The sequence below is a fragment of the Alexandromys fortis genome, unplaced genomic scaffold (genome assembly GCF_014885135.2).
Source record: "Alexandromys fortis isolate MF-2015 unplaced genomic scaffold, M_Fortis_MF-2015_v1.1 scaffold_12, whole genome shotgun sequence".
NCBI lineage: Eukaryota > Metazoa > Chordata > Mammalia > Rodentia > Cricetidae > Alexandromys > Alexandromys fortis.
This window is the reverse complement of record NW_026067937.1, coordinates 19,753,910-19,774,243: the sequence shown is the minus strand read 5'-3', so window position 1 is coordinate 19,774,243 and position 20,334 is coordinate 19,753,910. Positions and strand designations below refer to the sequence as shown.

Below are 20,334 nucleotides of genomic sequence, written 5' to 3'. Positions count from 1 at the left end.
TTCTATTATTCATGCTACAGAAAATGATATGTTTCAGTCTGTGTTGGATCTAACCAAAAGGAGGCATGACGCCAGGGCTCTAGGAGCAAGGGCATTTGCCACCAGGTCTGGTGATCTGACTTTAATCTCTGAAAGCCATATGGTAGAAAGAAAAGCAATTCCCACAAGTTTTTCTTTGACTTAAATGTGTTGTAGCCTAGGCACTCCCCCCCCCATACTAACTAAGCAAGCAAACAAACGTAAGAAAAATATAAGCGCTTAGAAGGCCAGGTGTGAAGTACACCTGTGAAGTTCATCCCAGTATTTTGGAGGCAGAGGTAGGGACTCTGAGTTCCAGGCCAACCAGAGCTACATAGTGAGACCCTGTCTTTAAAAGTCATAGATAGATAGAGATAGATAGATAGATAGATAGATAGATAGATAGATAGATGGATGGATGGATGGATGGATGGATGGATGGATGGATGGATGGATGGATGGATAGACAGACCACCCTGAGCATTTCCCACATCCCTGCTTCTTCACTGAAGACAAATACTGTCTTAATAAGCTGCATGACCCCAGCTTTACGAACTTATCCAAGTAGGGTAGAGTTCTATAAATGCACGTGGTGAGCCACAGGGTGCGAACCTTGAGTGGCTGGCCATCCGTTGCTCCTCCCTGACAGTCGAAAAAGAAGTCAGAGAGTTCCAGCATTGCCTTTAGCCTTTCTTGGACAGACCCGATACTAGCTGGATATTAGCTCCAGCTGACCTCTGGAAAAGCAGTCAGTGCTCTTAACCTCCGAGCCATCTCTCCAGCCCATGAACTTTTTTTTTTTATTACTGTAAGTGATTTCTTTTTCTTTTTTTTTTTTAAGATTTATTTATTTATTATGTATACAATGTTCTGCCTGCATGTATGCCTGCAGGCCAGAAGAGGGTACCAGATCTCATTATAGATGGTTGTGAGCCACCAGAGGGTTGCTGGGAATTGAACTCAGGACCTTTGGAAGAGCAGGCAGTGCTCTTAACCACTGAGCCATCTCTCCAGGCCCCAACATAAACTTTTTTAAAAAAAAAAGATTTAATTTTGTCAGGTGTGCGGGTGCACTTCTTTAATCCCAGTACTCAGGAGGCAGAAGCAGAGGCAGGATGATCTCTGTTCCACGCCAGTCAAGGCTACACAGTGAGACAGACACTGTGTTTCAAGTAAATAAAGAGCGTGTGAGTATACACATATGTACAGGTGCCTAAGAAGGGCAGAAAAGGTGTCAAATCACTTAGAGTCGGAGTTTCAGGCAGTCAGGAGCCATCAACATGGGTGCTGGGAAATGAAGTTGGGTCTTCTTCAAGAATAGCAAGTTCTCTTAACTGCTAAGCCAGCCATCTCTCTAGCCCAACCACATGAGTTTTAAAAAGTCAACAACTTTCCCATAATTCCAGTCACTGTCAGACATGAATTAGACTAATATTGTGAATCAGCTCCAGGTAGTGGCAGATGGATTTGTCCAGGGAGTAGAACACATTGGACAGGCTACAAAAATGGTGGCAAAGGATCAAGCAGCCTTTCTATGTGCTGGAAGCCCTGAGCAGATGGCCCAGAGAGAAAGGCCTACAGGGTGTCTGGGAAAGAAACTGAGCAAGTGTCAGTCAACCTAAGTCCACTGCTCCACGCTGGTCCCAATTCAGATGATGTCACATGAAATGTCATTCAAACGTGATGTCATCACATATCAAAGCTTCACCAACCATTACAGCAAACCGACTGGATCCTTTCTGGTCACACAGAGAGATCCACTGGTAAAAACCATGAGCTTAACAGTGTCGGGTGCATTTTCTGCATATGTCAAGTTTTAGTAAAAACCGACTGTCTCTCAAGACAAGGAAAGCCTGGGATGGCAGCGTACTACAAGGGAGATTCACCCAGGGCTGGCCCAAACACCTGACAGAGGGCTTCTTGAAAGCACAGAATTGCCTGGATTTGTCTTATTTCCTGCAGGTTAAACGGGCTGGGTCCTTTGCCCACACAGATGCAAAATCGGTGTTCATTCATGAGTCTGGTGGTTCCTGGACCACCTAAAAAGAAATACAATTTATAGCAGGGCATGGGTACATGCCTTTAATCCCAGCACTTGGGAGGAAGAGGCAGGTGGATCTCTGTGTTCTAGGTCAGCCTGGGTTACATAGTGAGACCCTTTCTCAAAAAAGAAGAAAAAGTAACAATTTATGACACACCTGGAAAGGAACTGTGTCTGCCAAGACCATCTCAAAGTAATCAAGGCCATTTCTAGTTAAATCAAAGGACTAGCTGAAGGATGCTGTTGCCAGGGCAATACCACAGTGGCCTGTCCCTAGACACGCAGTAAGCAGCACCTTTTTCTGGCCAGATACAGGCCTATTATGATGATGACATGCTCCGAAAACAGGTGCAACCATATACTGACACTCGGTTCTGAGGAAGCACACCCCCCTCCCACACACACCCAGCACACCGGCAGCAAGGGCTTGCACAGCTGTTCACAGAGCACAAAACTTGGTTTTCAACTTCCTCTAAGAACAAAAAGAGGAAGCTGTCTTTTCCCACGCTTCCTTTCATTAATTCTCCCCACACCTCGGCATAGTGAGCAAGATCAAGTTCCTGTAAGGAGTCCCACCCAAGAAAGACACACGATATCGGCAAGCGAGGCCTTGCTGACTCTACCAGAACTACAGGGCTGGGCTCGTGGCTACTTCTTACTCTCCGGGCAAGCAGCTCCCAAGTTAGATAGATGGACACAAAAAAAANAAAAAAAAAAAAAAAAAAAAAAAAAAAAAAAAAAAAAAAAAAAAAAAAAAAAACTATGGAAAAATAACCTCAATTCTAAGGCTGAAATTTTTTAAAACAATCATTAGTGAGTATATGTGGGTAAGTGTGTACTATGTGTTCATATGGAGGTCAGAGGTCAACTAAAGGTGCCAGTTCTCTCCTTCCATCATATGGTTCCTGAGACTGAACTCAAGCCCAGCTTGACAGCAAGTACTTTTACCCAGTGGGCTATCTCACTGGCTCAATTCTGGGATTATTTATCCCAACAAGCTTACCATACTTAAGGATACAAGCTATCATTCAGAGTGCAGTATTCAATGGGGATCGTGCTAAAGTCACCAATCCATCAGATGGAGGTACCTCTTTGAAATCAGACATCAAGTACAAGACTGTCACCTAGAAACAACCAGCCTGACACTTAAAAACTTCACATAAGGGTTGAGAGGTGGCTCAGCTGGTAAAGTGCTTGCCAGCACAAAGCCCACCACTGCAAAACAAAACAAAAACACAAAAAAACCCCACCCGGTGTGGTGGCACATAGCTGTAATCCTAGCATTTTGGGAAGCAGAGGAAGAAGGATCAGGAGTTCAAAGTCATACTCTGCCGTCCAGAGCGCTGAAGACCAGCTTGGGATGTGTGACTTGCTGTCTCAAAAGAAAAGGGGCGTGGAGGGGGGGGGAGCCTCACCTTAGCTCATCAGTCCACTTACTGCAAAGAAAGGGAACCAAGAGCATTCTGCAAATTAGTAGAAATGCATGTGGGTTACTAAAATGTAGCTTCGGGTGGCTATAAAGAACTGAGAGGTCATTAGCACTAACCAAATGCTTCATTTGAGTGACACACAACAGAGGCTTGTGGGAAAAGCAGGAAACCCGAATTCTTCAGTTAGTGGGCAAGTGTTAACTGAGAGAACCTAATTTACTGGACCCATCAAACAGAGGAGTCAGGTGGAGCCATATCTAGGTTGTGCTCAAGGTTACCCCCTCCAGAGCTCGCTGTCAGCACCAGATCCTGCCTGGCTGCCTGCACAACAGCACCTATGTGGGACCCCACTCCTTCCCACCGCTCAGCTTCCTTCCTCCAGGCTGGTGTCTCTGAGTCTACGCTCTGTGTTCCTTATCAACTCCCCACAAGGGACTCAGTCAGGTCGTTAAGGCCCAGCACGTTCAGCAATGCCTGGTACACACTGGTACACACACACACACACACACACACACACACACACACACACACACAGTCTTCCGGTGGATCAGTGAAGCATTCCAACACACAGGCAAAATCTGAAATCCTAGGTGTTATTTTAAAATACAGGTTTCAAGTTGGGTGATGGTGGCGTAAGCCTTTAATCCCAGCATTTGGGAGGCAGGGGAAGGCAGATCTCTGAGTTCGAGGCCAGCCTGGTCTACAGAGCGAGTTCCTGAACAGCCAGGGCCATACAGAGAAACCCTGTTTCAAAAAACAAAAACAAACAAAAAACACAACTTTCAACAAGCTGAAGGCATAAGACTTATAGAAATTATACTAATATGTAAGAAACTATTGAGTCTATATTCCAAAATCAAATTAATACCAAATCTGGGCTCTACTCCTTGCAGGGTAACCTTGCTTGGGTTTTTCGGCCTCAGTTTCCTCTTGGGTAAAAGGGCAATAAACACTACTTAGTGCAGTGTCAACCAAAGGCACAGAGATTTATGTAACACACAGGGAAGAGACTTGGGGAAAGGCTTCATTCAGTATTACCTCCCACAACTATAAATTAAAAACAGGGCCATAGGAATAAGAAAAAGTTTTAACTTTTTATTTATTTATTTTCTGAGACAGGGTTTCTCTGTGGAACAGTGCTATTGTCCTGGAACTCACGATGTAGCCCAGGCTGGCCTTAAATTCACAGAAATCCACCTGTCTCTGCCTCCCGAGTACTGGGATTAAAGGCATAAGCCACCAACTTCCGGCTTAACTTTTATTTTAAAAATAAAATGTTCAGGTTTGATGGCTCATGCTTTTATTCTCAGCACGGACAGTCACAAACGCAAGGACAGTCTGAGCTACACACTGAATTCCACCCCAGGCTAGCTTAAATTAGTGTACCAAGTCACATGCAAAACAAAGCAGAAAAAGAAACAAAAAGCAGAAACAAATAATACACCAGATGGTTTCTTCTCTTTTCAAAGAGTAAGATTGTTTTCTCAGGGCTGAAGATGGCCCAGTGGTTAAGATCCACGTTGGTTCCCAGCACTCACAACCACCTGTAACTCCAGCTTCAGGGGATTTGGTGCCCCCTTTTGACCTCAGTGAATATCCATCCACAGATACCACCCCCACCCCAACAAAGACATAAAGACATACATTTTTTAATGTTATTTTTTCATGGGAAAATAAGATCATAAATATTATAAATTATTTTCAGTAAGAAACATAAAAATGTACCGGAAGCCAAAATATCACTTTAAGCTGGGAAACACGTAAACCCAGGGCAGAGACACATAGCGTGCTTGTAGGTCTGAGGATGTAGATTCCCTGGGACCTGGTAGGCCAGCCAGTCGCTGACAGACACCTCCAGGCTACGAGGCTCACACTAGAGGCCTGTGCACCTTCCACCGCTGGAGGCTCGGCCGTAAGAGGACAACTACGAGACGGCTCACCAGCTAAAGACACACACCAAGCAGGCAGCACCTCAGCAACCTGAATCTGAGAACAACTCTGAGGGACAGTCACACTGCTCTTTGCCCCAAGTCTAGACCCCAAGTCTAGAGTCTGGCTTGATGTGGCAGGCAGTTAAGTGACCATGGTAAGAGCAAAAGTGCCCTCATGGTGAGGTCAGACCTGAAGGAGTTCAGAGACCTGATCAGTTTGGACATCATCAAGAGTAGGTCATTACGTGGGTCATTGTGTTGGTGGTACTGAAGTAGGCTATGACAGGCTTAATTGCTTGTTCTTTTTTTTTTTTTTTTTTTAAGAATTATTTATTCAGGCGATGGTGGCGCACGCCTTTAATCCCAGCACTAGGGAGGCAGAGGCAGGTGGATCTCTGTGAGTTCGAGACCAGCCTGGTCTACAGAGCTAGTTCCAGGACAGGCTCCAAAGCCACAGAGAAACCCTGTCTCGAAAAACCAAAAAAAAAAAAAAAAGAATTATTTATTTATTATGTATACAATGTTCTGCCTGCATGTATGCCTGTATGTCAGAAGAGGGCACCAGATCTCATTACAGATGGTTGTGAGCCACCATGTGGTTGCTGGGAATTGAACTCAGGACCTCTGAAACAGCAGCCAGAGCTGTTAACCTCTGAGCCATCTCTGCAGCCCTAGTTGCTTGTTCTGAATTTGTCCCGAGTCTAAGACAGGTACCTAAGGAGACATCACAGGGTTCAATTTCCATATAATTGTACAGGATCAAGAGAAACAGATTAAGAGACATTTCCTACAACCACTTGGCAGTTAAGACAAAAACCTGTCTGCAAAGTTGAGTATGGTAGCTCACACTTGTGATCCCAGCATTGGCGGGGCTAAAGCAGAGGGATCATAGTAAATGTAAGTCCAAAGCCAGCCTGAGCTACAGAGAGACCCTTTCTCAAAAACAGAAAATGCAAAGCAACAGCCGCCTGCAGCAGTATTCTTTATTCTTCTACAGCCGAGGCTTTGGAACTAGTTTCTTTCTTTCATGCCTCAGTTTTCCCTTCTGAGATAAGGAGCTGCCATCCAACAGGGTGACTACTGCTTTCATGGTCAATTAACCCACCAAACTAACAAGGCTAAATGAGGAAAATAAAACCTCGCATTCAAGTAAACAGGATCTCCGATTTACAGACAAATTCGCAGAGTGGTAACTCCTTTGCTCAGACTCAGAGGTGACACTTACAAGGGCCATTCGTTTCACTAAGTTCACACCAACCATGCTGTTGGCAGACACGGCAGACCACAAAAAAGTCACAATAAGTCGCTGTCGGTAACTGAGACTTTATCCAAGCCAGATGGTAGTTAAAGAAAATCAGATTGGGCTCATCTTGAGATTTCATCTCAGCCAAGACATTGGGTAGTGATTGGGCAGGCATAAGGTGCTAACCAGAGGGGAGTCTTAAAAGCCAGGTGCTAGTAGGGTAATGCACAGAGGGGAAAGGATGGTGAGGAGGGTACTGACGGGTAAAAAAAAAAATGCCCAGTGTACAACTCAAGACGGAAAACGAGTATGTGTATTTTGCCCAGCGTTGTCTTCCATGATTTATTCTACAGGTCTACAGCGCTTTACTTCAATGAATGAGCCCGAGTGGCTGCAAAGTACCCAGGATCCAGATCTGAGGCGCCACCCTCGGAGGTACATCTGAGTGGCACAGGCCAGTGCTGATGTCACCCTGCAGACCCAAATGGCTTGTACCTCTCAGGGTTGGATTCCTGGGGTGAGGACTGAGCCCGAGACACCCACCCAGGCAGGCAGAAAGGAAGTCGGACTTCCTGGCCCATGCCAGCACGGCTCCGCGTCCCCATCGCCCGCCTGAGCCCATCCCCGCTCTCTCCACCTCCCAGGTTCTTCCACGCTGGGCAGGGGCGGCCGCGGGGAGAGGGCAGCCCGGCCCACTCACCGCACTCCGGGTACTGGTCCGCCCAGTCCCCCGACTGCGGGCAGCCGCCGCCCGCCGGGGCCTCCTGCTGCTGCCGGTGCTGAAGCTCCTGCTTCAGCAAGGACAGCGGAGAATAGTGCTCGGTGGCCCGCGCGCAGGCCAGCGCCCCCAGCAGCAACAGCAGCAGCCACAGCACCACCCCGGCGCCCGAGCCGCCCCAGCAGCCGCAACCGCGGCCGGCAGGTGCCATCTTCCTGCACGGCGCAGGCGCGGCCGCGCTCTGCCAGCCGCGGGCAGGTGGGCGCGGCGCGCGACCGCAGTACCCCCCGGGAGTCGTAGTCCGCGTCCTCTCAGCCTCAAGCACGCAGCCAGCATCCGCACTACAAGTCCCAGGAAGCCCCTGCGCGCGCCTTTCCAGGTCTAGTGAAGGTGACTTCCGCCAGAGACCGGAAGTAGAGGCTGTATTGAAGGCATGGGGACGGGCGGGCGTAGAGGGACGCGGTCCGGGAAGGGCACCGAGGGCGCGGCGACGGCTGCCTCCCCTTGCCTGTACCGTTGTATCGAGTGCAACCGGGAGGCCCGGGAGCTGTACCGAGACTACAGCCACGGCGTACTCAAGATAACCATCTGCGTGAGCGCGCCGGGGGCGGGGCGCGGCCAGGGAGGCGAACCCTAACGCCCGGTGGTTGGGGGCGAGGCGCGTATGATGGTGGGAAAGAGAAAGCAGGGGGTTCACGAGGACGTTAACTAGACTTATGACCCCCGGGAGTGCTAACGCATTTCTGCGACTCCAGCATTCCGCTCGCATGCCTGGCAGGAGGTAGATCGCGAACTCGACGCCAGCCTGGGTTACCCTGAGAGACCCTGTCTCGAATGAATGGAGAGAGATGTGATTCCCTAGGGTAAAAGTAGGCCCTGTAGCGGGAAGCTTTTCATTCTCATGTTGAGCCTGAGGAGGTGGAACCAGTGTTTCAGGACTGGTGCTCTAGAGATTTCTCCTGTGTCTTCTCAGGGTACTTGTCAATGAAATAGTAAATGTACCGAATGGAACAATTTAACCAAAATAGAAACCATTCCCTACCGCCAGGGATGTTGCTCAGTTGGTAGGGTGCTTGCTTGGCCCAAGTGCGTGAAATCTTAGATTCCAGCTCCACTACATGGACCCATGAGGCATGGGGGTGCACACCTGTAATCCTGCATTTGGGAGGTGGAGACAGAAGGACCTGAAGTTCAAAGCTGTTTGCGGGTGTGTGCGTGTGTTTCTGTTGGTAGCTGAACCCAAGGTCCCTGCCAGAACAGCACAATAAGTGTTCCTAACCACTGGGCCATTTCTCCTGTCCCCTACACAATGATTTTGAGGACAGTCTGGCTTAGAAACCCTACCTCAAGTTTTTCTGTTTTTTACTAAAAGTAGTAAACTTCCAGATAGTTGTTCTGCCCTGTGTGTGTGTGTGTGTGTGTGTGTGTGTGTGTGTGTGTGGTGTTTCCTTCTTCTGTTCAAACCGAAGGCAAGAGGAAAGAGTAGAGGGGGCGCTGAGGGGATGGCAAGCAGTCCCAGTGTTGGAGATCAGCTGACTGAAGCGAGGTTCCTATCTGTGGGGTGCTGTGAAGGAGGCTGGACAGCACACAGCATATCACCTGGTACTAGAAGTAACCTCTTTGGTTTCAGGTCACCAGCATCCTTCAGATGGCATGGTGGCTTGCTTTCTTCCCCTTCTAACCCTGAGGGGCGAAAATAGTGAGGCCAGGTAATTAATTCTTGGGGCCCATGAAGCTCTGAGATGGAGAGAGCTCTTGTGATTTCCTAATATCACTGCATGGGCATGAGCCTAACACAGGATACCGAAGGAATAGGAGCTGTGTGTCCTGATTCCGGCTTTCCCCTCCTGCTTCCAAAAATTATCTGACTCCTAATCTAAGTTTGGGGTGCTTTCTGAAAGTGGGATTTAGAAAGGGACTTACCACCTTAACAGTTTTTTTTTAAACAATAATGTTGCATCTCTGGGCTTGAGCCTCATGTGAGGGGAGGAGACAGGCAAAGGAAGGGGGATCTGGGAAAGAGCTTTTGTCCTGAGTTTGTGGTTAATCTTTAACTCAGTCTTTGCTCAGGTAATCTAAAAAAATATGAACCTCTGTGCCTCCATTTTGACAGATAGACTCACATTTGAGGGAGTAGCACAACTACTGTTTGACCTGGTACCTGGGAAAACATGTTATTTCTTACAATGGCGTGAGTTAAGTAGAGAATCTGTTTTATTGTGTTGAAGTACAGGGTGACAGCCCTCCAATGCACTTGGCTTTCCTTCTAGGTTTTGATGTAACTAAAAGGTGATCCTGGTATATTTGTGTGCCTGTTATTATTATTTCAGTAGAAACTGAAATAAGAGAACTCTTATCCTGTCAGCCTTTCAGAATGTCCTCTTTGGAAGCTGAGGGAGTCTTGATTTGTGTGACATAGGCCCAGGCTGTACAACCCGAGTTCATGCACAGCACAGTACTCTCCACTGTCTCTGTGGTAGGAGAGAGAGAAAGTGTGTGTGTGTGTGTTTCCCAGGTTCTTGATCTCATTGGAGAAAATTCCAGGCTTTGGGTCGCGGACATTGTGCCCTGATTGATCTTGATCCATCTGTGGCTCAGAAGCTAGAGATAGGAACTTTGTTGAACACCTTCCTCCAAATTCTGAGCCACAGTCTATACCACAGCCTGTCAGCCAGTGTGTCGGTAATTTGCTTTTTACAAAATCATACAAACCAAAAGTGGAATTGAAAGAGTCTTCTGAAATACTTTGTGCCTGCCGTGGGTCTTTAAATCAAATTCTTTTCTGATATTATTTTCTGTTTTGTTTTGGTCTTGAGGCAGGATCTCCCTAGTCAGTGCATGCTGACCTCAGACTCGGGCTCCTCCTGCCTCTGTGTCCTTAATGCTGGGGTTACAGCTATGTGTTACCACATCTGGCTTTCTTTTTGGATTCTTGAATATAAATTTAAAATATTACTATTTTAGCTAAAAGCTAATATTTTGTCATTGTGAAGCCACTTCTTACATGGGTGAGCATTTTTAAACAGGATTTTAAATAGATGCTTATACACTTGTCATTGGGGAAGTCGGAAATGGACTTTTAAGTTCTTTAAAATTTTAGAATGTATTAATTTATTTGCTCTGATATTACTTTGTTTTCTTTTTCAGAAATCTTGCCAGAAGCCAGTAGACAAATACATTGAGTATGATCCTGTTATTATCTTGATTAATGCCATTTTGTGCAAAGCTCAGGCCTATAGGCATATTCTTTTCAACACTAAAATAAATGTAAGTTGTGGTAGTTTAAATTTTTATTAGCATTCAGTCTATCTCAATTATTGCATGGAATATACTTAAGACAGATTATTTGCTGTGAATCTAAAATTCAAATTTAATTGGGCATATGTTCTTATTTGCTTAATGTGACACCACTAGGTTTGGGTAGAAGTAGACAGCACAGTAGTCTGCCCCTCAAATAATCAGGGTCTTTTAAAAAAAAAAAAAAGATATTTATATGTGATGAGTGCTCTAGCTGCATGTGTGCCTGCAGGCCAGAAGAGGGCATTAGACCCCACTACAGATGGCTGGGAGCCACCTTGTGGGTGCTGGGAACTGAACTCAGGACTTCTGGAAGAGCAGTCAGTGCTCTTAACCACTGAGCCATCTCTCCAGCTCAAACAAGGCCTTTAAAGTGACCAGAGTGTTGATTTTTCAAGCTTGCTTACACACTGAAAATTCCTGGGTGGGGTGCAAGAGACCTCCACAGGCCAGCTCAGCATCTTTGTGTTGTGTGATGTTTTTCTCTTTTGGCTCTTTAGTCTTTTCACTTTTTGGGGGGCCCAGCTCCCAGATATATCACACATGGAGTCTTATTCTTAGTTATGAATGCCCGGCCTTAGCTTGGCTTCTTTCTTGCCAGCTTTTAACTTAAATTATTCCATCTCTCTTTGGCCTTGGGTCTTTTTTCTTTCTCTATTCCTGTATACCTTTTCTTGTCTTCTTACTTCATGTCTGACTGTAGCTGTGTGGCTGGCCTCTGAATTCCTTCTCCTTCCTCTCTAGTTGTCAGATCCTTTTCTCCCAAATTTCTCATATTTATCCTCTTTGCTTGCTAGCCCCTCCTTTTCCTCTCTCCTACCTCGCTATTGGCCAATCAGCTCCTTATTAGCCCATCAGGTGTTGTAGACAGGCACAGTAACACAGCCTCACAGAGTTAAACAAATGCAACATAAACAAAAGTAACACATCTTGAAGTAACACTCCCCAACATCTTTGTGGATGGCCTACACCCCTTCCCAGATGCTTCTAGAGTGCAACCAGAGGACCTGTGTGCCAGCTGAGGAGCCTCAGGCCCTGGGACTTGTTCAGCTCAGATTCCCATGTGCTTTCTCGTACCCATGGTAACTTACTGGAGAAAGCTGTTTGCAGGAAAGATCATCAGGTTGAGAAAGGCCCATTCATCATAGTGTCCCATGCTAGAGCAAGCTGCGGCCCCGAACCATTGCCTGGCCTCTGCCTGTAGGCTACTGGCACTGGAGTGGGTCGCACAGTAAGAAGGGGGAAAAAAAAAAAGAGAGAAAGGCCCATTCTTACCACGCAGTGTTTTCTAATTCAGTAAAAATGTTAGCACCTTAAGAGGTTCCAACCCATTTCTACCATATGTATTTTTCTCTTTCCTAATACTCATTCAGCCCAAAGGCTTTGTTGTTTGTGTGTGTGTGTGTGTGTGTGTGTGTGTGTGTGTGTGTGTGTGTGTTTTAATTCCTGTTCAGACTAATAGTTATGTGGTGTTCTCAAATCTTTAGATTAGCTGGGCATGGTGATGCACACCTTTAATTCCAACACTCAAGACAGAGGCAGGTGGATTCAAGGCCATCCTGGTCTACACAGTGAGTTTCAGGAAAGCCAGGACTACACAGAGAATCTTGCCTTGGAAAAACAAACAAACAAAAAAAGCTTTCGATTAGATTGATTCTCTTGTGACTTTTCCACCGGTGTCAGCCACGTATATGTTGTATTTGGCTGTGTGCGGATGAAAGCTGACTGTTAAAAGCCATATCCCTATAGGAATGCACATAGGGTCTCCCCAGGAATTCAGCAAAATTCGTCTATCCACGTCTTACTCCTAAAAAGCTGACCCCAGACTGGGTCTCTGATGGTCAAGTTTGGAATTCCTTGTGAGGTTCCAATAGACACTGCTAGTTAAGAACTTCTGACTTACGTAACTAATGCAATTAACCAGTTAATAACACTGGAAAATCCACATGGGGCATTCTTGGTACAACTACTGAGTGAACGTGCGCACATGTATAGTCTTAGCACTCGGAAGGCTGAGGCAGGAGGGCTCTCTGAAATGTCAGACCAGCCTTGGCTACACAGCAAGACTAATCTCAGAAAGGAGAATAAGCCCTACAGCTGCTTACCTGCAGTGTGCCTGTCGGCGTGCAGTCAGCCGAATGCTTTACCTGACCCGAGGACACTGTCTTTGACTGTCAGATCCATGGGAAACTCTGCATGTTTTGTTTGCTTTGTGAAGCATACCTGAGGTGGTGGCAGCTGCAAGACTCAAGCCAGAGCACAGCCCCCGATGACTTGATCCGCTATGCCAAGGAGTGGGATTTCTACAGGATGTTTGTGATTGCTTCTTTCGGTAAGCGAGTGCTAACCAGCAGCTCATTGCTCTGAGTGAAGCTAAGACACACGGTAAGACAGTTAGTGCAGGACTGGAGACCACATCTTCAGCTCTGATTAACCTCCTCGGGGAATCTGAATCACCTGCTTACTTTGTCTTAAAAATTTGGTAGAGAGATAATAACAGTGTGCTGATCAAACTAGGACATTTTGTGAAATACTCTAAACTGTTTTTAAGTTCTTGAAGATTACGTCAGGTCCTCTCACTGAGGACACATTAATAACTGCCTGCTGTTTCCCAGTGCATTAGGCTAACTGCTTCATGCAGATGTCTGGCAGTAAGTTTGCTGCTTGTGGGACTATATCCAAGGAATCAAACAACCCCCAAACTTACCTGTGTGTGGGAAGCATCTCATTGAAATTGAAATCCTGGCTTTCTTGCCAAGGTCCAAATTGCACTGAGTTCCTGTCTGTGACAACATTTTAGTTTTCATCCTTCTCTGCCTCAGAGGCCTCTGGCTTAGGCCAGGCTGTGGCAGGCACCTGTGCTCCCAGCTACTCTAGGGGCTAAGGCAGAAGAGTTGCTAGAACCCAGAAGCTTTGAGGCCAGTCTGGGCAACACAGTAAGATTCCATCTTAAAAATAAATTCAAAATAGCCCTTCAGCTGATTTCACTGTTTCAGGAAGTCTCTGAGTGTGGTACCTTCCACATCTTATTCTAGACCATCTGCCCTCTTTTGTCCTCTCTGTCTGCCATCATCCCTGCCCTCCCTTGCATCTCGTGGATCTGCTCAGAACTCCCAGGTAGGTATCCACGTCTGACCTAGACCTTTCTCCTGACTCTGGACTCTGTGTCTGCCTGCTTCTTACCAGCCCTGCTGGACAGCTAGTAAGTTGCCATCTCTAAGCCTGGTCTTACTCTGCCTCTGCCCACAGCCTCCCACTGCAGGTTGTCAAGATCAAAGGCCTTGGGGTCCAGCCTGAAACTTCTTTCTTTGGAGCTCTGTTTAGTCGTTGAAAGCCTCATTTATTCTACCTTCAGAGTAGTTCTACACCTGCTTCCCATTGCCTCCAGATCCGGCTGGGACTTTCTACAAGTTAGAATAAATGGCTCAGACCTGATGCTATACCGCAAGGTCTCTTCATACAAAATGTTCCCTTTCTGATAAGCCTAGAGCCCACATAGGTAGCTCTTCCCTGCTTTCTGTATACTGGCAGTCTTCACAGTTGGACCAGCCCCTTCCTCCCATGGATCTCACTGCACCTTCTGCCAGCACTCCAGCCCACTCTAACCCAGCTGCTTTTGGCACATTCAGTGAGTCTCCAGCACGTGTCCATGATGTCCCCATGTCTGACTTCCTCATATCTCTGAGGTCTTGGCTTCAATCTCATCTTGGTGACACTTATCCTGATAACACGTCTTCCTGGTAGCCCTATTTACTACTGATCTGCGCTGTGCACACTATCCCATCTAACACACGTGCTGTGGTTATTATTATTATTAACTGATTTGCCTTCGCCTACTTACATTAAACCCAATGAGTGTTTGGCCTGTCATGACTGCTCGGTAGACATTTGTCTGATAGCTAAATGAAGGATTGCATACAGCTGGGCGTACAGTCCAGTCTGAGCACGTGTCTCGGTTAGACTGGGGTCACTCACCGTCCAGCATCACTGCCTTGTATAAAAACTATTCTGTGTGCATGTAGTGGACTGGAGGGCATCAGTGAAAAACACAAAACACTGATGTTCTCTCCTTTGCAGGTTAGAATCCAGGGTGGGTTGTGGTTTCTTTACTTGGATTTATGACTGTTTTAATAATCATAATACATATTTGGTCTGTAATTAAGATATAATTTGGATTCCATTGCAACTTTAAAATTTAATGTGAAAGCTGGGCGGTGGTGGAGCACGCCGTGAGGCAGAGGCAGGTGGATCTCTATGAGTTTGGGGCCAACCCGGTCTACAGAGCGAGTTTCAGGATAACCAGAATTGTTTCACAGAGAACTCTGTCTTCAAAGAAAAACGAAAACTTAATGTGAATGTTTATTGTCTGTTAAATTAAAACTTGAAATATACAGGATTTATTAACATGTATATCTTAGAGATAGTAATACTGAAAAAATACTTGAGGGGACTGGAGAGAGAGCTCGGTGGCTCAGAGCTTGTGCAGGTCTGGCAGAGGACCAGAGTTTGGTTTCCAGCACCCATAGAGGGTGTCTCACAGCTACCTGTAACCCAACTTCAGGTGGCCTCCACAGACACTGGCACATATATACCCACACATAGACACGCACAGATAATTAAAAGTAAAATAAACCTTAGAAAAGAAAGCTCAAGCATTTCATCCAACCCAAGAGTAAAACACAACATGAGTCCAGGCTTTAAAGGAAAGCCTTCTCAGGACTGCTGGCTCACATCTGGATCCCAGAACTGTTTTGTTTTTGTTTGTTGTTTTGGGTTTTTTTGTTAATATTTATTTATTTATTTAGTATGCGATATTCTGTCTGTGTGTATGCCTGAAGGCTAGAAGAGGGCACCAGATCTCATTACAGATGGTTGTGAGCCACCATGTGGTTGCTGAGAATTGAACTCAGGACCTTTGGAAGAGCAGGCAATGCTCTTAACCGCTGAGCCATCTCTCCAACCCCCTTGTTTTGTTTTTTGAAAGAGGGTTTCTCTGTATAGTCCTTGATGTCCTGGAACTCGCTCTGTAGACCAGGCTGGCCTCTAATTCACAGAGATCCACCTGCCTCTGCCTCCTGAGTGCTGAGATTAAAGGTGTGTGCCACCACTGCCTGGCTGATCCCAGAACTTAGAGATGCAGTAAGGTCAGAAGTTTTGAGACCAACTGCGGGGGCGCGGGGGGGGGGGGGGGGGGGGGGGGGGGGGGGGGGGGGGGGGGGGGGGGGGGGGGGGGGGGGCGGGGGGGGGGGGGGCGGGGGGGGGGGGGGGGGGGGGGGGGGGGTGTCACTGTAGCAAGGCACCAGTGCCCAGCCCCAGCCCAAAGAGAAAAAGGGAAACTAAAACCTATTGAAGTGTATTTCTTAAATCATGCCAGCAGGATTTAACACAAAGCCTGTGTGTGTCTGTGTGTGCATGTGTGCTTGTGTGTGTGCGTGTGTAAGAAAATATTATGAAGGTGTTTCTTAGGACATCTGCTGAGTTGGAAATAGGTTTTCTTTGCTTTCCAGGGGTTAGAATGGGTGGGACATCTCTATTTCCCTCATTTGCTCCACAGAACAAGCTGCCTTTTTTGCTGGCATTTTTGCATTCCTATGGGTAGAGCAGCCCACGACAGCAGAGAAGAAGCCCAACTTCGTCCTGCTCCTGAAAGCACTGCTGCTGTCCAGCTATGGGAAGCTCCTGCTCATCCCGGCCGTCATCTGGGAGCACGACTACACACCCTTGTGCCTCAAGCTCATCAAAGTGTTTGTCCTGACATCGAATTTCCAGGCCATCAGAGGTGAGTGTGCCCTTTCATTAGACATGTCAGCTTCTAGCCGTTATGGAAGGCTGAGGTCCTGGCCCCGGGGCGTCAGAGTTTCAGAACATGAGCTCTCCACAGACCCGTGTTGGTCCTGAGGACACACAGTAGACACTTGGATCATCCAGTTCAGCCTTAGCTACATGTTCAGAGCAGATTCACGCACATCGTCCCTCCCGTGGGCCAGGCATCAGCCTTTTGTTACCTCCACTTGAATGGCTTTAAGGGGCTGTGAGGAGAACGTGCCTGCACACAGTTACCAGACCCGGCTGCCCTTAAACTCAGTGCAGTCCACCTATATGAACCTTCTAAGTGCTGGGATTACAGACAGGCACCGCCACACCTAGATTTATTCTCTTATTTCATGGGCTTCTGCCTCTGCTTGAGAAGAGCTTGGCACTGGTGTTAGAAACAGAGACTTCATTTCAGGACCTGTAGGGCAGGGTGGGTTCCTTAGCTCAGCACCATGCAGCACACAGGCCCTGCTGTCGTGTCTCGGGAGTTCCTAGGACACCTTGCTGCCTTTGTTTCCTAGTGACTCTGAACACCAGCCGCAGGCTGTCCCTGCTGGCCGTGCTGAGTGGCTTGCTGCTGGAGAGCGCCATGGTCTGCTTCTTCCAGAGGATGGAGTGGGATGTGGGCAGCGACTGTGCAGTCTACAAGCCTCAGGACTTCTGAAGGTACTAGAAACAGCTGGTCTCTTAGTTAACATAGCTACTTACTCCACAGGAGGCACCATCAACAAACCAAAGAAATGGTTCCACCCAAGTCTAATTCCGGGAATCGGGATCACTGATAGGAACACGTCAATTTCCTAGGCATCTGTACCACCCAGGGAAGTCTCCTGGTGCATCCTGGCGAGGGATGGGGCCTTGTGAACCTCTCCCATGCCTGAGTATAGGCCTATCTCACATGCGTAGCTGCTGGGAGTTGAGGACACGGCAGTGTCGTGCCTGGACACTGCCGTGGGATGGGATCCCACGAAAATCCTGTCAGACATGGTCCTTTTCCACTATGATGTGGGAAACTTCAAGAGGAAGGTGGGCATCGAAGAGGATCCTTATGGAGTTGGATAGTCATTTGGGCAAGAAACTGCTCTTGCCTGGACTGTTACATAAACTGGACACAGAGAACCCGCAGAGAGAGGACTGCTGAACTTGCCTAAAGGTGAGATGGTCTTTTGGGGTTCCTGCTTCATGAAAGAGTCTGCGAGACATTCTGCAGGACACAGCAGAAAATGACTGAACTGTCTTTGGAATTCCCTACTTGATGAAAATGTCTGCTGGAAACTATGGGCCTGTAGGCCGAAGATGGATGCCCCAACGGTACAAAAGAACTTTGGGTGACTGTCCAGGCAGCAAGATGTCTCTGTCGTTTATTTCTTTCGTTTATTTCTTATTTGCTTAGGTAATATTATATCCTTCTGGAGTCTTTGATAGAGTTGAAGAATGAATAGTTATAGTTTTCCTTAGTTATGGTAAGAGATAAATTAGATATAAATATTGTAACTGTAATTCTTACTTGATAACTGTTTTGTTATATGTAATTTTACTATGTTAAAGTTAAAGCCTTTCTTTTTTTGTTTAAACAGAAAAAGGGGAAATGATGGAGGTGGGTCTTGTAATAATAAAGAAACTGCCTCGGCCCTCATAGGACAGAAAATTAGGTAGGCGGAGTAGACAGAAGAGAATTCTGGGAGAAAGAAGGTTAGAGGAAGAGTCGCCATGATGCTCCCACTCCAGACAGACGCAGGTTAAGATCCTCTCTGGTAAGCCAGCTCATGGACTACACAGAATATTAGAAATGGGTTAGAACAATATGTAAGAGCTAGCCAATAAGTAACTGGACCTATCCGGGCCAGGCAGTGTTTGAAAGAATACAGTTTCTGTGTAATTATTTCTGGGTATAAACTAGCCATGCGGGCGGCCAGGTGCCGGGGACGCAGCCCTGCCGCTCCTATTTCAACACCACTAGATAGCAGAGTAGTGTGGTTGAGCTGGTGCTGCCCATGGCCTCTTCCCTCACATCCCTCTGCTCCAGGCTCTTTCTCCAGCACTGGGTGGCTGCGCCCGTGTTCTTCTCTTGACTCTATCCATCCAGTGATAGCTGGCCGCTGCCTTGTCTAGCTGCTCCTCTCCTTCCGTCCCTTAACTCCTGTCTCCCAGTCTCTTCCCCTCCAGATTCCCTCTACTTCTGACTGTCCTGCAGCTCTCAACCACACACGAACCCTGAAGGAAGCCGCTGAGTGGGTCTCTGCCAGGCCCTCGAAATACTTACATTTCCTGCCTTCTACCCTGCCTCCTGGCCCTGTGTCTACACAAGGTTCAAGATTCTTGAATGGGTGATCTCCGCTGGTCATGTGATCTCAGCAGGACCCAGTGGCCTCTGAGAACTATCCAGTCTAAGGACCCGAACCCTCCCCACTTCTCAGCCACACTGCCTCCCTGTGTTGAGAGTGCAGTAGCTATAGGTTCCTTCAGCTTTTCATTGCAAAGCCCTCTTCTGTCATCCATGGTATTCCTTCCTTCTCTTGTCTTGTTTTCTGCTGTGTGCAACTCCCTTTGGGACTGCTTCTGACCTGTGGGTCCCATTCCTCCACTTGAGGAAGCAAGATCCTAGATTGAAGAAATGCAGAACCCATGACAGGGATATAGTCCTGCCCATTCCTGCTTCGGTCCATGTCATCTTGCATGTGGAGCTCTCAGACCCTCACAAGTCCTGTGGTACAACCCCTGCCTCCTGCTGTGCTGTGAGACAGTTCATCTTCCATCCTTCTGGGTCTTGGAGGTGTTGCTGCTGGACCTGTCCTTTCTCTGTGTACGTGTGTATACAGCTCTTTTCTGGACATTCTGCCTAAGCTGCAGCTTTCCTTGCCTCCCCTTTCCACACCCTGGGTCCACAGGCCTAGACTTCACAGGAGCCACTGTATCTGTGTCCCTCATGGTCTGCTTCTCAGACCTGCTTCCCTGCTGGCACTGGAATTCTAGCCCTAGATCCCTCTGCTCTGACCAGTGCTGGGCCCTGCCTGCTGCCTGACACTTGGTGCGTCCATCCCATGTGTCCACACTCCAGCTGCTACTGGTTTACCCTTCTGCAGAATGCCCTGTTCACCCCTGAGGAGGGACGCCTCTCCGCACTCCATGCTGGGTCTCTACCCACTTGGCATCTCACAGCTGCCTTCCATGTTTTACCCTCGGCCACCCAGGGCTGAGTTTCCTCGGTGCTTTTGTGCATCTGGTTGTCTGCTGTGGTTTACAGGCAGGAGAGTCAGCTCATAAACCTTTAGAGCCCACTGCAGAGCAGCGGCCTGCTGTGTCAGCGTGGACTTTGTTCGCTCTGCGTCTCCTTGAAATTACGCTGGGAGAGCCCTGCTTTGGGCTCCCCGTGTCTTCCATGGTTCCCAGCAGCCCTGGAAGCAGGTCTTGTATGGTGACCAGAACCGGCCCTTCAGAGTCGTTCTCTGTTGTCCACAGCTTTACTCTCCACTCTGGCGGGACAGCTACCTCAAAGGAGAAGGCGCGGGAGAAACAAGGTGGCCACTTTCTGTGAGTGGAGTGAAGTCAAGACTGGGGATTCCTGAGCAAACCCAAACACCCCAGGAAGATCTGAGCCACCTAGACTCCAGGCTAAGAGCCCTGCAGTGACACACGGGCAGGTCGCAGCTCGATTCCTTTGACATGTTTGTGTTCTTAAACCTAAGTATTTCATTGCTGTCTTAAAAATCGTATTTTGTGTTTTTCTGACGGAAGCACTTTTCTCTTAAGTAGTCTTTCAGAATAAATCAATTTTTTATGCATTTCTGATTCAGTAACTACAATTGTTTTTTGAATTACCTGAGCCAGAAATAACCGAGTAT

At 47.5% G+C, this 20,334-nt stretch overlaps 2 protein-coding genes and 1 non-coding gene across 10 annotated transcripts in view; 2 read left to right on the top strand and 1 right to left on the bottom strand.

The window, feature by feature from the left end:
• The window catches only part of Ttc13 (tetratricopeptide repeat domain 13), a 49,985-nt gene extending 42,330 nt beyond the window's left edge, over positions 1-7,655 (bottom strand). For 2 of the 7 annotated variants that reach the window (XM_050147073.1, XM_050147075.1), the window contains exon 1: positions 7,364-7,654. In XM_050147073.1, coding sequence (XP_050003030.1) covers positions 7,364-7,592 — 229 coding nt within the window. In that variant the 5' untranslated portion in view covers positions 7,593-7,654. Of the gene's footprint in view, positions 1-7,363 lie in introns of all 7 variants that reach the window. The other 5 variants (XM_050147077.1, XM_050147080.1, XM_050147074.1 and 2 more) reach the window with 4 other exon arrangements.
• Positions 7,656-7,806: 151 nt separating this feature from the next.
• Positions 7,807-20,274, top strand: Arv1 (ARV1 homolog, fatty acid homeostasis modulator). 2 transcript variants are annotated; one of them, XM_050147058.1, is made up of 6 exons: positions 7,807-7,973; positions 10,529-10,648; positions 12,857-13,010; positions 16,233-16,457; positions 17,014-17,158; positions 19,952-20,274. In XM_050147058.1, the coding sequence occupies exons 1-5, from the start codon at positions 7,815-7,817 to the stop codon at positions 17,154-17,156; spliced, it is 801 nt and encodes a 266-aa protein (XP_050003015.1). In that variant the 5' UTR covers positions 7,807-7,814; the 3' UTR covers positions 17,157-17,158; positions 19,952-20,274. The 2 variants fall into 2 exon arrangements, with proteins under 2 accessions (XP_050003015.1, XP_050003016.1); XM_050147059.1 differs by lacking the exons at positions 17,014-17,158; positions 19,952-20,274 and adding an exon at positions 17,208-17,856.
• Positions 11,785-11,912, top strand: LOC126504727 (small nucleolar RNA SNORA42/SNORA80 family). The gene has a single exon (XR_007592699.1). It is a non-coding gene; the product is annotated as a small nucleolar RNA SNORA42/SNORA80 family (small nucleolar RNA).
• Positions 20,275-20,334: the final 60 nt, after the last annotated feature.

Coding starts and splice junctions, on each gene's coding strand:
- Arv1 (XM_050147058.1), top strand. CDS start 7,815: ATGGGGACGGGCGGGCGTAGAGGGACGCGGTCCGGGAAGGGCACCGAG. Junction 7,974..10,528: donor TACTCAAGATAACCATCTGC/GTGAGCGCGCCG, acceptor TTTCTTTTTCAG/AAATCTTGCCAGAAGCCAGT. Junction 10,649..12,856: donor TTTTCAACACTAAAATAAAT/GTAAGTTGTGGT, acceptor TTTGACTGTCAG/ATCCATGGGAAACTCTGCAT.